Source organism: Entamoeba dispar, genomic scaffold (genome assembly GCF_000209125.1).
Source record: "Entamoeba dispar SAW760 scf_1105229460711 genomic scaffold, whole genome shotgun sequence".
Lineage (NCBI taxonomy): Eukaryota > Evosea > Mastigamoebida > Endamoebidae > Entamoeba > Entamoeba dispar.
Genome location: NW_001854329.1, coordinates 16,266 through 31,683, shown reverse-complemented (window position 1 = coordinate 31,683; position 15,418 = coordinate 16,266). Strand labels below are relative to the sequence as shown.

Sequence of the window (15,418 nt, the reverse complement as noted above, 5' to 3'; positions counted from 1 at the left end):
GAATATAATAACAAACTAAATATTGATTCAGTTTCATTATTAACTTCTATATTTTTTATTTCTTTAGGTGAATTATTACAATCAAATATTTTAACATATTTCTTTTTTTCATTTATTAAATAAACTAATGTTGCATAACAATTATTTCCAATTGATACAATTCCAAAACAAACACAATCTTCAATACTCACTTCTTCTTTTAAAAATGTACCATTTTCTTCTTTAAAATAATCAAAACCACCTTGAATTGCACCTGTAATAAATGAACTATTATCTTCATCAACAGCAAGATACCTTGATTTAATGAATCGTTCTGTTTTCTTTTCAAGATCAATTCGTTGTACTAATTTAAATTTAAAACCTTCCATTTGAATAATATTAATCGCATCACATAAAGCAATTATAATATAATCTGTTTGATTATTTGATAAATTTTTTAAGCAAAGAACATTATTAACTGTATTATAACTATCTAATTGTACAAATAAATCTAAAACAATATCATTCTCATTTGAGTCTACTGTAATAAATTCTATTTTTCTTTCTGCTTTAACAACTACAAAATCATTTGATTCTTTAGATCGAATATTTCCATTACAACACGAAGTTATAGCAGTTGGTTGAATTAATGTATAATCAATAAACTGCATTAATAATTAAATTACAAAGTTCCTTTTTTTTTCTTTTTACTTCTCAAGAATCTGAAACATTTTAAATGTTTTTTATTACATTATTTTAATCGAACAACAATTTGAAAACTTAAAAAAAGAAAGAACTTATAATTAAATAAAGGAGCAATGGATACCCTTGAACAATACGTTCTTGAACCAACTGAAGAATTTATTTCTGACAGTAAGAGATTTATCACTAAATGTAATAAGCCAGATAAAAAGGGTTTGTTGAGTGATTAATTTATTCATCAAAAAGAAAATTAAGGTATTAATTATTCTATAGAATATACAAAAACAATTTACGCTGTTTTAATTGGGTTTGCAATCCTTGGTTTTTGTGGTTACATCATTAAATTGATCCATATCCCAATTATCGAAATTTTAATGTCCTCCTCCTCCTAAATTTTCAATTGATGAATGACCATTTTAATCTTTTTTTGTTTTACTTTCATTGTCTATTCTCCTCAAAAAATTCCTCACCACTTCTTTTCTTTATTCTTTTATTTTTTTTTATTTATTATATTTTTTTTATAACTTTTTTTTACATTATTTTATATAACAAAATAATAAAAATATGTTATTTAAACCAAGATAAATAACCAAAAAGAACATTGTTATTCCATTAAAATTTCAAGATTTGGTTTGTCAGGTAATGTTGGATAAAGGATATAAAGCATTATCCCTTGTCCAATTGAAAAAATACAATAAAAGACAACTAGGAAATAAGTATTATTTGTCATTATTATGTTTAAGAAAAAAAATTAACAAACAGAAGAAATAGTATTGAATACCAAAATTGTGACCTAAAGCAAAATAAGATGCAGACAATGGAAGGACAATTGCTAATACAGTATATCCCATTGTATAATGTTTTCTTAATGGTAAATAAATAAATATAAGAAGGAGAATTGGACAAAGGATATGTAATAATTTATAAAAGAAAGAAGCTGTTTGTGTTGTTGGTAAGAAATGAAGAACAGTTTCTCCAAAAATATATTGAACTAATATCAATGATGTAAAAGAACGATTGAGAAATGATTTCCGTTCTACAAAGATTGGTGTTGGGAAAAATGGTGCATTATTAAAATATCTTAATGTTCCAATTAATGATAAGAAAAGAAAGGTTACTGTATAAACTGACATTAAAGTAATTGGAAATATATCAAATCTAATTGAACTAATAAAATGTAATGGAATCCATATCATCCACATAATTAATACAATAATGTACATTCCAATAAATGATGGGATACAACTTAATGTTAATGAATCAATTAAAAATGATGTCCATATAATTTGCAAATGGTTTGTTAATTCTATACATGAAACTCTATTAAAAGTAATATCAAATGAATCGTTATTATCATAGCTAAGAATTCCTTCATTAATTAATAAAGTTATTAACGACATAATTCTTACAAAGAAAGAAATTGATATATTTGATAATACAATTACTCGGTATAATGGCTCCATCCCAGTGTAACACTTTTTGATAGTATTGATATCTAAATGAAGACAAGCCTTTGCAAAGTTCATACAAAATATTACAACAATTTTTTAGTTCTTCTTTTTTTCAAATAGAAAGAACATAAAGAAATATTAGAATTTATTTATAACACATCTTGTTATTCTTCAATTCAGTTAGTTATTCATGTGAAAAATGAATTAAAAGAAATTAATTCTATTGTATAATACTTATATTTTTATTGTATTAAATAATGAGAATCAATAGTTTCTTTAATACTCATTATTTCTTTTAATATACTAGGTTTTTAATTAACTCAAACTAAATAATCCTTCACTTAAGTTATTGGACTGTCTTTACAATAAGAATAAAGAAAAAGAACATTATATTTTATTATTGTATTTACCATATTTTTTTGATTCAAAAAAAGTACATTCATACTATTACAGTTATGGATTGTCTTCTTAAGATTTATCAATGACGATAGAATTTATTTTTTATTGTTAAGATATATTTCATATTCTAAAATTTCAAGTCTTTATGAATAAATAATAGTAATTATACTTAATTATACTTTTTTCTTAATTTAAAACAAACTTGAACAAATCAAAGAGACTTTTTTTATATAAAAGATAACACACCATTAAGGAGATTGGTAATGAAAATTAAAACCTTAATTTTGTTTTATAAATTTATGTAATATAATCTATACATCATCTTCAATTTAAGAAAGAAATGAAATAAAAAATATAATTCAATATTCAATAAACATACATAGTATCATTCGGCTAATTCAATAACTAACTTCACCATCAGTTAATTCTTCATTTTGACAAGTAAAAAATTCAAAGAAACTCGACGTCTTTGAATCTTTACTTCGTCTTCTTGACGGTGCTTTATTTATTTCAAAAAATTCAGGAGAAAGACTTTCAGAACTAGAAGACTTTCTTCTAGAAATATCAGATAATTGTGAACAATTCATTGGTAAACCAAAAGAGTGACACAAAGGGGAGAAATGTCTATTTGGTGATGCTTTATTAAATGCAAAATAATGAGGGTCTTTAGGAGAAAAAGAATAATGTTCAGTTGGTATAGTTGGAGAATATATTGTTTTTGGAGAAATACTTCTAGCTCGAGCAGAGTGACTTTCTAAAGGAGAAGAAACAAATGGAGAATTGTGTTCACTTGGTTTAATTTGATGGAAGAAAGTGTGTTGAATCCAAGGAGATGAAACGAGATCATTAAAAAAAGGAGGGGTAATAGTACTAACTAATGAGTTGTATTTGTTAATCCAGCTACCAACACGAATACAACCAAAAGAAGCATGGTCTAATTTTCCTGCCATGCTTTCTGGAAGTTTAGTTTTTGGATGAGTTTTTAGAAATATTCTTGAAGGTTGTGTTAAATCATAAACATCTTTAAGTACGTTCTCTGTAATATCAGAAAATGTAACACTCGATTCAATAAAATTTTTTAATAACTGGCATCCTTTTTTCTCAGCAGAACCAGTAAACAACATTTTTCTGAAATAAGGATTTAAGTTATGGTGAATTCCATCAGTCATTACCATTATAATATCATTTTCTTTTAATTCAATTTTACCTAAAACACCATCAACTACCCCTGGAATATAATTTTCAGTACTGCCTAATTTACCCCCACAGTTTCTTGTTTCTCCAATTTTCGAAAGTATTTTTCCACATAATAAATTAACTTCTTGTGATTCACTATTATAATTATATGCACTACAATCACCTATACTACAATATATTCCATTATAACTTCCTGTTTCTAATGGAACTATTGCAATAATTAATAATGTTGTTGTTCCAATATTTAATAAACTTGAATCAGATCTAAGAATTGCTTCATTAGCCTCTTTTACTGCTTTTAATTCTAATTCACCAACATCTCTTACATTTTCACATTTAGTTAAACAATTCATTGTACTAAAAACTGAATCTATTGCTATTTCTGCAGCTTTACATGAAGCTGTTCCCCATCCACAACCATCAGCCACAACATAAACAGCACTATTTTCAAATAGTTTTAAACCAATACGATCACAAATTGGTTCACCTGTTTTTTGACCATTAATTATTGCATAATAACTAACTGTGGACATACTACAACATTCATCAATTGTACTAATTTTATAAGGAACATTAGTTGATTGTATTATATTTCTCACAATAACTCCAATATTCATAATTTTATTCTTTGGTAATGATTTTATCTGTGAACTAAATACCGAATCAAATACTTTGTCGCGATGTTCTCTTTCTTTATGACTCATGGTATGAAAGTATCAAGTTGTTCTATTCACTACATCAAATAACTTGATACCCCTTCTAAATATATCAATAAAAGTTCTAATTTTAGTACTTTCAACCGAACTTCAATTAAATGAAAATAGAAATAAAAAGAGAAGGAATAGATTACAATAAATTTCATCTTTTTCCTTCATTTCTCAAAGTATAAAATTTTAATTATCCTAGTATAAAATAGTTATAAAAAAATTAAAACAAATTCAATAATGTTCATCTGACAAACTATCTCTTACACTATCATCTTTTTTTTTTTACCTCTTTCTTTTATTAGTTTATACTACTATAATCATATGACTGAGTAATATCTTCTGTAGTAGAGTCAGCTCCTTCTTTATCGCTTTCATTCTTTTCCTTTTGATTGGGTTGTTGTGATAAAAGGTCTGTTAATTTTATTCCATTTAAAGACTCTTCTTTTAAAGCAAGCATTTCAGGAGTAATAACCATTGTTCTCAAACCTTTTTGAAATTGTTCTTTTACAACCCCATCAAGAAGTTTTCCAAATTCCATCAAAACATTTTTTTCAAGAATAACTTTGGTAGGAGATTCCATTTTTTTAATTCTATACATTTTAATAGTTTTTCTTGCAGAACGTGTTCCTTTAAATTCAGGACTATATCCAACATTAATTAACATTTGAAGATATCCATTACTTACCTCTGCTTCTTTTGATCTTCTTTCTTGTTTAGGATTCATTAATGTAACAATAGGATCAACTCCAAATCTGTGTTGTAATTTCCGACCTTCTTTTTGGATGTCTTCTTGATTAACACAAATTTCATTTTCAATAAATAACTCATCAACACAATATAATTTAATTGTTTTTTCTGCATGTTTTGTTTGTTTGAGTTTTGCACAAAACCCAAATTCTCTAATCAAAATGTATAAATACCCATCAGCTAATGTTGCCTCTTCATCTCGGGACTCTCTTTTTTTAACGGTTAAATGAATATCTTCATCTTTCTTTAAGTTTGGTTTCATTAAATTTTTAAAGGATCTTATAATTTTAAAAGTTTTTATAAAAAAGCTATATTTTTTGATTAATTCTTTAATAATTTCATTTTTTGATGTTATTAAGTCAAAAAGGAATGACAACAAAGATTTTTTCTACTTATGTTATAAATTTTTAGATGAAAAGTAATTTTACATGGAATTGGATGGATGTTGGAACATTTGGAAAGTAAAATGGAATGGAAGGCAATCTTTGAAAACTATGGGAATTATTTATCATCAGACCCTTTTGGAATTTCATTTTTTGATGGAAGGGAAGAGTCATTTACCCTAAAACTTTTTCGTTCACTCCTTTTTGGTGAGCTACTACCTGAGCGACTTCTAGAACTTTTGTCTCTTCTTGACTTTGAATAAGGTGATACACTTCTTGACCTACTATACCTTCTTCTACTAGATCTACTTCTTGACCTATTATGTCTTCTATTACTTCTTGATCGATATCTTCTTCTACTAGACCTACTTCTTGACCTTCTTCTAGAAGAATGACTTCTTGACCTATCATAACTTCTTCCATGATATGAATGTCTGTAACTGCTACGATAATGGTCTCTTCGTTTTCTATCTTGTGGACGTGATATTTGGACTACAACAATTGATCCATCTATTTCTTTGCCATTCATTTCATTTACTGCTTTTTCAGCAGTTTCTTCATCATTAAAAGTGACAAATCCAAAACCTTTTGAAGCCCCATCTTTATGAGTTGCAACACGAGCTAAATAAATTAAATTCTTATTCTTTTTAAATTAATAAGTAAATTAAATATAAAAAATAACCAACAATTCTTTATTTCTCCAACTGATACAAATGCTTCTTTTAATTTATCTTTGTCAGTACTTAAACTCAAATTACCAACATACACTTCTAATCGATTCATTTTTTGAATAAGATTAACCCTTAAGGGTTTTTTTACTATTTTTTTAATTTTTTTCTTTTTTTTATAAAATAAAATTAATAAAAAATATTAATTTTAATTGATTAGTTCATTTATTCCATTTGTACAACAAGAATTCTTATTAATTTAAACACTTCATTATTTGTATTATTCAGATCATCATTATCAATCCCTTTATATTTATTTGAAATGTTAACACACCCACTTTGAGAGAGTGTAGTTTTAGCTACTGAAATAAATCCATCAGGAAAACCTATTTCACATAATCTACCAATTTGATTTGTTTCTCTATTAAGAAAGAAACAAGTTGAAGGTTTATCATCTCTTCCAAACCAACGAATAGGAGAGTCAATTCTTTCATTAGACTCTAAAGAAAAAATGAAATGACTTTTATCTTCCATTCTTTTTCCAGGTCTTGAAATAGACTTTCTATTATATCCTCCAAAAACATTTCCTTTTTCATCAAAAAGAATTATATAAAGTGATGACTTATTCATTAATGATCGTTGAAAACATACAACATTTTGATCATCAATATCACTATCAAAAATAATATTCATCTTTATTCTTCCTGTCCATTCTCTCATTTCATTCAAAAGCAATATCATTTTTTTTTCATACAAACTTTTTTCATGTGTTTCTTCAATTTCAACTAATTGTTGTTTTGTTTGAATGGTTTCTTCAAATTTTGTTGGTAATTTTTTTTTTAATTCTTCTACTTCTTTCTTTAATAGATAATAGTTTTTCATTTTTAATTCCATTTGTGTGTATTTCTTTTCAACAAAGTCAACACGGTTTTTGCATTGTATCAGTTCATTTTGGGTTTGGATGATAATGTGTTGTAATTCAATAATTTTTTTTAAAAGTTCTTCGTTCATGAAAGAGTAACCCGATGAAAAGTAGTTTGTCATTTTTTTTTTTCCTTTTTTTTTAGAAAAAAGAAAAAAAATATTAAAAATAAAATAATAAAATAATAAGATTTTTTGTTATTTTTATTATCATGAGTAAGTTCATCAATTTAATTGCCTCTCGTTGTCCTTACACTATTACTAAACCCATTGTACAACAGTTTGACTATGTCTACATATCTATATCTATTTATGATGTATTTAATATTAATGATATTTATTCTTTTCTCAAAACTTGTATTCCAACAAAAATGTTATGTATTTTTATTGAAGGTATTGTTCCTCTTGCTCTTCTTCGTTCAAGGAAACATAAAATAACACATTCAATTGATTTTGATAACTTAATTAAAACTTTTATTCAAGAACATCCTTCAGTAGAAGTTATTCTTTCTGATAGATCAGTTTCTGGTGAGGCTAACCAAAAAGTTCTTGATTTTGTTAGAAAACAATTAGAGTGTATGAGTTATCCATTAAACACTACTCATTGTTTTATATCTAATTCAATGCCTTTCCAATTTCTTTCACTTCATTTATCAAAAAGTGTTATTTACATTCCATCAGTAGGAATAATGTTTGATTTAATCCCAACAGCATTAACATTACTAGAAAGTTATAGCATTGACTTAATAAATCATAATTTAACTCACTTAGTCGACGATTTAGTTGTATTATCTTTAATAACTGAAAATGACGTTGTTCCTCAAGTAGGAGAGATTTCATTAGATAGGTTATTGCTAGAATATCAAAGAGAAATTAAGTCACAAGAAATAAGTTATAATGGAACAATATCAAAACAACTTATAGGAAAAATTTTATCAAGTACATTTGAACACCAAATTGAAGAAATAAAAAAGAAAGAAGTAGAAAAAACAAGAAAATTAATTGGAAATATAGAACATGGAATTGACCAAATTAATTATCAAAATGATCAAGTAGCAAAAAAATTAAGAAAAGATTTAATAACAATTCGAGGAAGAAGTAAAAATGCATATACAACACATTATATTAAATCTTCAAATAATATTATTTCACAAAAAGATATTGAGTATATTTGTCAAATGTATTGGAAAGGAATAGAGTGGTGTTGTATTTCAACTTTCAGAGGAATTCCTGATTGGGATTGGTTTTATCAATTTAACGCACCACCAGAAATAACTGATTTAATTCAATATCACTCTTCTAATTCCTTTAGTTTAGGAAGACCAATACATCCTTTAATATATCAGATATTAATTAGTTCATGTAAATCAAAACTTCCAAATGGATTAGAGTGGTTAAACACAAGTCAGTCAGAATTTTATGAATACTTTCGTAATCCACAACAAATGGATATTCTTCAAATCGTTAAAATTATTACTGAATCAAAACTTTTTCAAGACTTAAATAGTATTCATTGGGGATGGGATGAGTTATGGTCAACAAAACAATATGTTAAAGGAACTCTTATTCCAAATGAACATAATACTTCACAACCATCTCAAATAGACATCATTGTCAAAGGTTCTTTTCTTTCATATAAAAATAAAAACGTTATAGAAGGAAGTATTATTCAATGTTTTAATAAACAACATCAAGAAGATAAAGAATTACCTTTTAAATATGGATTTATAGAGCCTTGGTATTCAAACAATTTTATTTTCGAAAGTTGTTCTATTGAAACTCCACAAAGAATATTACAATTTGATTACAATGAACGAAAAAGAAAAAATGAAGAAATAGAAGAACCTGTTATTCCACCATTTACTTATTAATTCTTTTAATTATTAAAATTTGAAAATAACAAATAATTCAATTTATTTAGAAGATGAAAATGTAAGATTTAATGAACTTTTAAAAAATGTTTTTTTCTTTGGATCTTCACTAGATTTTCTTGTTTTTAATAATTTAAATCGTCCTAATTCTCCAGTCATAGATTTTGAAAAATTTTGTGTGTCAACTAATTGTGCTACAACTGTAAAAATATCACTTCGATATTCTTCATGTTCCCAACATGAATGAATAATTTTGGATAAAAGAACATCTTTTTGTGGAATTTCAGGCATTGTATATGAAGCAACCATATCTCTAACTACACTAAGGTTTTTAACATCTGGAAATGGATGACTCCAACAATATAATTCCCATAAGATCATTCCAAATGAAAATACATCACTAGCTTCTGTGAAATGATTATTTAAAATAACTTCTGGAGCAAGCCAATACGGACATTCAACAACATTACATGGTCCACTTTGGTCTTCTGGAATAGTTTCTCCAAAATCTGTAAGAGCACATCTTTTTATTTTTTTATTTGAATCTAATTCTACTAATATATTTGGTGTTTTTAAATCTCGATGAATATGTTTTATAAGATGAAGTTGTTTAATTCCGTTTGCAATTTGAAGACCAACATCTCTAACTTCTTCGTAACTCAAAGATGGATAATGTTCTATATATTCGAATAAATTACCATCTTCAAAATATTCCATAATAATCATCATTGGGCATTCAACATAATTATAAACTCTTGCAAGATTTTCGTTTGGTTGAAATTGAATTGAATAAACTTCATGTACAAATTCTCCAACTCTTAATAAATATTCTTCAACAGATGACTTAATTCCTTCCATATGACACATACTAATATCTACATTTATTTCTTTTATTACAACCTTCTTTTTTGTATCATTTCCAATATGTCCAATTGATATAATTGATGAACTTCCTCGTGTTAATACCTTTTCTTGGTGAACATCTTTTACAGAAAGACAATGACCAACGACTTCTTTTAAATACATAAATAAGAGGTCTAGAGCAAATAATGGTAAAACAACATAATGCTCTTGATTTTCACTCTCAATTTTCTCAAATACCTTATTTTTAATTGATTTTTTAATTTGTTCTTTGCTGAATAAGAATGGTTTGTCTTTTGTAATACAACAACTACACATAATATGGACATCATATTGTATATCAAATTTATTTGATAAAGTGGTTAACAAATATTCTATTTCTCTAAATAATTTCATTGATTCTAATGTCATATCATCTCCCATGAGATATCTTAATCTTAATGATAGTTTTTGACGGGATTGAGAAAATACAAAATACATAAATATATCTCCAGAGTCTACTCGTTCTGAACATATAATTCCTCTTTTCCAAACAACGATCATTTTGTAATAAATAGATAGATAAGCTAATAACTTTACATACATCTCTCTTGGCATTAATGAAAATTCATAAACTCGACCAATTTCTAATTCCATTTTATGGTACTTAGATGGCCAGAAATTTTCTATTGTAAATCCAGCTGTTAATGAACTAGTATTAAATATTAAGTAATTTGATTGTTGCTGATCTTCTGTAGATGTATCTGAACGAGGTGAATTTAAGACATTATCTTTATGTGGAGAAGATATAGAAGATTCAGTTTGGAGTGGAAGTGTCCTAAGTGACATTCTTTTTGATCCAATGGAAAAAGAAGCTCTTGGTTTCCTTGTTGGTCCAATGGAATGAGTTTGGTGTATTAAACTGGAATTTGATTTTTCAGAGTCTTCTTTTTCTAAAGAGGATAGGTTAAGTCCTGGACTAGTTATTGGAGATTGGTCTGATGAAAGAGAGTTAGGGCACCCATTTGATAATACATGGTCTGAATAATATTTCAAATACGACATTGGGATATTCATTTTTTTAAAGAACTCTTCATCAACTAACAATATAACATGAAGAGAATGCATTAAATGTAAAATAAAATGAAGAGAATAGGAAGAAACAGACAATGATTGTTGTAAGGTCATAACAGAAACAATTCCATTTTTGGTTTTAACAGTTGCCAAGATACTTCTAATTTTGTCCATTATAGAATAATCAACTAGACAATATCTATAACCATCCAGAGTAAATACACCTTTTCTTTTTAAAGACTTAATCATTTTAGAGCCATTTTCTTTTGGTATTTCAAAATATCTGAAAATATTACATAATTCTGATATTCTAAGAATTCCATTTTTATATTCAAATGACTTAATTTCATGAAGTAAATGATCTACAGTAGTTTCTTTAAGTTTATTTTTTATAACTTGTTCTATTACTTCTTCAATATTTAAATTTGTCTCTTCTATTTCACCATTTGATTTCTTCTTTTGAATTAAATCAATTACTTTTTGGTCAGTATTTGATTGTTCAATTATTTTTTTAATACGTTTGCCTGTTTCTTGTTCTCCACAAATAAAAATCATACCAATATAACAATATTTATATGATTGTTCTTCAAATATATCTGGAGCTACAGAAATAAAATCTACGTCAAAAGAAGATCCATTATAAGTTAATGATATATGTTCTAAATTACCTGAAGAATAATTTGTACCATTTAATACAGCAATAGAAGACATTATTTCTTTTCTGATTGTATCACTACCAGTAATAACAACGTTAATGTGTTCAGGATTATTTTTATTTTTTTCTAATTGTTGAAGTGAAACATCACAAAATGGTTCTAATGAACGAGGATAAAATATTAATGGATTTCCTATTAAAGATAATACTTTGAGATTTTTTAAAGAAATCATTTGTTTTGGGAAATATGTTATTTTGTTATTTTTTAAATTTAATGATGTTAAATTTGTTAATCCTTGAAATCCATAATGAAGTCGTTCTAATCCACAATCAGTAATACTTAAATCTTCAAGAGTAGTTAATGATGTAATATTAGATGGTAATGGTTCTTGTTTAGTAATAGAATTAATAGATAAGAATTTAATCATTGGTAATGTTTTAATAATGAAGTTTAAAAAAGAGCTTGAACAATCATGAGCAATAACTCTTTGTACTGAAGGAATTGTTATTGGAAAGATTGAAGAAAACCCTGAAATAACAAAGGTTTGAAGTGATGGAGCATGAAGTCGTACTAATGGATTATATGAGATATTAAGAGAATCAAGTGATAAATGTTGTAACATAGGAAGATGACAAATATCATTATTAGCCAAATTAAGATTTTTTAAATTAGAAATTGAAGTAATTGATTCATCTATAACAACAAGATGATTGTTTTGAAGATTAAGACTAATTAATCCAGTAAGAACACTAATTTCTTGTGGAAATGAAGTTAAATGATTATTAGATAAATTTAGTGATGTTAATGATGTATAATTATTTAACATTCCATCATATAATGGAAAATATACTAAATTATGATGGAATTCAAGAGAATATTTTGATTGTAATGACTGTAAAGTAAAGAAATTATAAGTGTAAGGATTAATTATAGATGAAAAGAGATTATTTAAATGTATTTTTGTAGATGGAATTTCAATTGGTCCTTCTAAATAATTAGTATTAACAAATTCATTCTTATGAATTTGAAGGTAAGAATAAACACTAGCTAATCCATAAACTTGAAATGGAAGAAATTCAATAAATCGTTTAGAATAACAATGATAATAGAAGAATTTTATTAAATGAGTATTAAATTCAAATTGGTTTGGTTTAGTTTGCATTAAAATAAGAATACATGCTAAATATAATATAAAATATTTGTTAAAATCTCGTTCAGGTGTTTCAAGAAAAGGGAATTTATTCCATACAAAGTTTTTAAGAAAAGATGTACAAATCCATCAAATGTCCTATAATGAGAATCTGTTATTATTTCAATTAATGAACAAACAATATTAACTGAACAATCAAAACTTTTATTTGGTAGAAGAACACACAACGTTTCTGGTGTTTGAATTAATAATAATATTTTGTGTACCATTTGAAATACTGTATCTACTTGATTAGAGTAACATTCCATTGTAGAATCAAAGAGTTGAATACATTCATTTGCATTAGATGTGTATGAATCAAAGAGTCTCATTTCTAAGTCTTTCATTGTTTTGTACATTTCATTATCTTTAAGAGCAATATCAGGAAATGTTATGAGATATTTTACAACATTAGAAATACTAGAATTAAAAATAATTGGAGTTGGTGAAGTAAGAGAGATACTTGAAGACAAAGAGAATTGAATAATTTTAGATTTATTTTTTGTTTGGAAAGCAACATAAGGAACTCTACTTGTATCTGAACATTCAATACCTTCAACAATAGGTGCATTAATTTTATATTGCTTAGATGGTGAGTTTGATTCTAATTCATCAAAAGAATAACCAATTCGTTTATACTCAAAATGAACTATATCATTCAAAATGTTTTCATCAAAATTTTTTGATTGATATTCATTAAATGGTTGATACCGATATTGAATATGAACAAATTCTTTATCAATAGAATCAAATGGTTGTTTTGATCCAAAAAATAAATGAGTAAAATTTCTGCAAAACACTACCAATCCGTATAACTGATTTCTTTCTTCAATTCTAAAACTTGCAATATAATTAATTGGTATTTGACCAAGTGTTGAAATTATTTGTGTTTTACTTGAATCTTCACAATTATCCGGAACAAATTTTATTCTATAATTTGTTAAAAAGAGTTTACCATGTTCCCATGAATCAAAATTAAAGGAGTCATCTTTCATTTCATGAGTTGTAATATATTTAAATGGACAATAAACATCATTATAACAATGTTCAATAAACTCTCCTTCATATTGCCATGTACTTTCAAATTGTATAATTTGTTCATTATTAGATGGTGATGATAATAATGAAATAAGAGATGTAACAGTCTTTTTATTAACCATCCCTTGGCACAAACAATTCAAAAAATAACTTGCACATTCTTGTTGCATTTCGTTATTCATTTTACATTGATCAACCAATTCTTTAATAAAATTGATTGTATAATCAAAAATTTCTCTTTTTATTTCTCCTTTTTTACCTAATGCATTCTCTTCCATTTGGATTAATTCTTCTTTTTTAATATTCCCTTGTTCAAGAGATATTAACATTTCATTATAAACATCTTCTTCAATAACTGGATTGGGTAATGATAAGAAAAAATGTTTCCATAATAATAGTGCAATTCTAATAGAGCCAATTTCATAAAGATTTGGATAATTTCCTTTATTTAACTCATTAATAATCATAAGAACAATATGTAATTCTTTATAATTCTCTTCATTTATTTTTTCTAATTATAAGTATCAGTGATATGTAAAAATAAAAGAGCAATAAATTAACAAACTAAACAATTTACTACCAATGTCTTGAGTGTTTATAAGTTCCATAATAAAAGGAATGTCTTTATCTTTAATACCTCTAAGTTTCCATTCCATTTTACTAACATTAAATTTACTTGATTTATTTTCATTAATTGAAGAAATAATTGAAGAATATTGAGATAAGCCATTGTCTTCAAGTAATTCAAGTTTTTCTTTAAGTGGTAATTTATCGAATGGAATAATAGTTTGATACTTTAAATTAACTAAGATATATTTTTGGATATACAATTGAATTAAAGGGATGTTTTGAAATGTTCGATCTCCTAATTTAATTTTAGTAATTTCTTCACCAACAATAATATACTTTTCATTTTCATTATTTGTTATTTCTAATTCTTCATTTTTATGTTCTTCTTTAACACTGTCAACTTCTTTAATTTCATTTTCACTATCATTGTTTTCGTTTTTAGGAGGAACGTATGGTGTGATCATTCCCATAAAACTAACTCGTGGTGTTTTAAACATTTGATTCAAATTACTACCAAATTTTTTAATTAAATTCCCTTTTTTTTCTGAGTGTGATGATTGTAAAGTAGGTGTTGATAATTCATTACTCTCTTCTAATGAAACTTTTCTTTGTTTATCACTACGACTTAATGATGGAAGTTTTGGCTATTTAAATAAATAATAAATTAAATGACACAATGAAGAATAAAGAACAAACGAATTGTATTGAAGTCATTCGACCAATATGACCTCCCTTATTATTTTTCATTAAATAATAAAAAAACAGATTAAAATCTAAGAAATTTGTGAGTTGTACAATTTTTTCTCTTTTATCTTTGATTTTCAAGCAAAATTGATTAACTGTCATTTTTCAAAAAAATTCCTCACATCTTTATTTTTATTCCATCGTTCTTACTTAAAAAAACTCTAAGAAACTAAATTTTTCCCTTCAATTCAATTTAAGATTTCATACAATTAACTTTTTTTATTCAAGATCCTTACTATTTATTTCCTTCTTTTTATTAAATCATTATCAAATCTAACGAAA

General features: G+C 25.8%; 9 protein-coding genes across 9 annotated transcripts in view, besides 12 other annotated features; 1 reads left to right on the top strand and 8 right to left on the bottom strand.

The window, feature by feature from the left end:
- EDI_024440 (spliceosomal protein sap, putative) overlaps positions 1-650 on the bottom strand; it is a gene marked incomplete at both ends in the record, with an annotated part of 3,376 nt that extends 2,726 nt beyond the window's left edge. Inside the window, one exon of the mRNA XM_001737606.1 lies at positions 13-650. Within this exon, the coding sequence (XP_001737658.1) occupies positions 13-650 (638 nt within the window). The remainder of the gene's footprint in view (positions 1-12) is intronic.
- Positions 651-1,169: 519 nt separating this feature from the next.
- Positions 1,170-1,226: a microsatellite.
- Positions 1,227-1,285: 59 nt separating this feature from the next.
- EDI_024430 (uncharacterized protein) lies at positions 1,286-2,207 on the bottom strand (the record flags this gene model as incomplete). Its single annotated transcript, XM_001737605.1, has 2 exons — positions 1,286-1,386; positions 1,442-2,207. The coding sequence occupies 2 exons, from the start codon at positions 2,205-2,207 to the stop codon at positions 1,286-1,288; spliced, it is 867 nt and encodes a 288-aa protein (XP_001737657.1).
- A 127-nt stretch (positions 2,208-2,334) lies between these two features.
- Positions 2,335-2,391: a sequence feature (AT_rich).
- Positions 2,392-2,679: 288 nt separating this feature from the next.
- Positions 2,680-2,728: a sequence feature (AT_rich).
- A 201-nt stretch (positions 2,729-2,929) lies between these two features.
- EDI_024420 (uncharacterized protein) lies at positions 2,930-4,432 on the bottom strand (the record flags this gene model as incomplete). The annotated part of the gene is made up of 1 exon (XM_001737604.1): positions 2,930-4,432. One exon carries the CDS (start codon positions 4,430-4,432, stop codon positions 2,930-2,932), a length of 1,503 nt encoding a protein of 500 aa, XP_001737656.1.
- A 180-nt stretch (positions 4,433-4,612) lies between these two features.
- Positions 4,613-4,661: a sequence feature (AT_rich).
- Positions 4,662-4,733: 72 nt separating this feature from the next.
- Positions 4,734-5,444, bottom strand: EDI_024410 (uncharacterized protein; the record flags this gene model as incomplete). Its single annotated transcript, XM_001737603.1, has 1 exon — positions 4,734-5,444. The coding sequence occupies one exon, from the start codon at positions 5,442-5,444 to the stop codon at positions 4,734-4,736; it is 711 nt and encodes a 236-aa protein (XP_001737655.1).
- Positions 5,445-5,461: 17 nt separating this feature from the next.
- Positions 5,462-5,529: a sequence feature (AT_rich).
- A 154-nt stretch (positions 5,530-5,683) lies between these two features.
- EDI_024400 (splicing factor, arginine/serine-rich, putative) lies at positions 5,684-6,348 on the bottom strand (the record flags this gene model as incomplete). Its single annotated transcript, XM_001737602.1, has 2 exons — positions 5,684-6,186; positions 6,252-6,348. The coding sequence occupies 2 exons, from the start codon at positions 6,346-6,348 to the stop codon at positions 5,684-5,686; spliced, it is 600 nt and encodes a 199-aa protein (XP_001737654.1).
- Positions 6,188-6,246: a sequence feature (AT_rich).
- Positions 6,349-6,375: 27 nt separating the features above from the next.
- Positions 6,376-6,447: a sequence feature (AT_rich).
- Positions 6,448-6,458: 11 nt separating this feature from the next.
- On the bottom strand, positions 6,459-7,115 carry EDI_024390 (uncharacterized protein; the record flags this gene model as incomplete). Its single annotated transcript, XM_001737601.1, has 1 exon — positions 6,459-7,115. The coding sequence occupies one exon, from the start codon at positions 7,113-7,115 to the stop codon at positions 6,459-6,461; it is 657 nt and encodes a 218-aa protein (XP_001737653.1).
- Positions 7,116-7,289: 174 nt separating this feature from the next.
- Positions 7,290-7,365: a sequence feature (AT_rich).
- A 160-nt stretch (positions 7,366-7,525) lies between these two features.
- EDI_024380 (uncharacterized protein) lies at positions 7,526-9,025 on the top strand (the record flags this gene model as incomplete). Its single annotated transcript, XM_001737600.1, has 1 exon — positions 7,526-9,025. One exon carries the CDS (start codon positions 7,526-7,528, stop codon positions 9,023-9,025), a length of 1,500 nt encoding a protein of 499 aa, XP_001737652.1.
- Positions 9,019-9,074: a sequence feature (AT_rich).
- EDI_024370 (serine-threonine protein kinase, putative) lies at positions 9,068-12,757 on the bottom strand (the record flags this gene model as incomplete). Its single annotated transcript, XM_001737599.1, has 1 exon — positions 9,068-12,757. One exon carries the CDS (start codon positions 12,755-12,757, stop codon positions 9,068-9,070), a length of 3,690 nt encoding a protein of 1,229 aa, XP_001737651.1.
- Positions 12,758-12,775: 18 nt separating this feature from the next.
- Positions 12,776-12,804: a sequence feature (AT_rich).
- A 47-nt stretch (positions 12,805-12,851) lies between these two features.
- On the bottom strand, positions 12,852-15,139 carry EDI_024360 (uncharacterized protein; the record flags this gene model as incomplete). Its single annotated transcript, XM_001737598.1, has 4 exons — positions 12,852-12,883; positions 12,948-14,333; positions 14,388-15,036; positions 15,089-15,139. The coding sequence occupies 4 exons, from the start codon at positions 15,137-15,139 to the stop codon at positions 12,852-12,854; spliced, it is 2,118 nt and encodes a 705-aa protein (XP_001737650.1).
- Positions 15,038-15,062: a sequence feature (AT_rich).
- Positions 15,126-15,154: a sequence feature (AT_rich).
- The last annotated feature ends 264 nt before the right edge of the window (positions 15,155-15,418 follow it).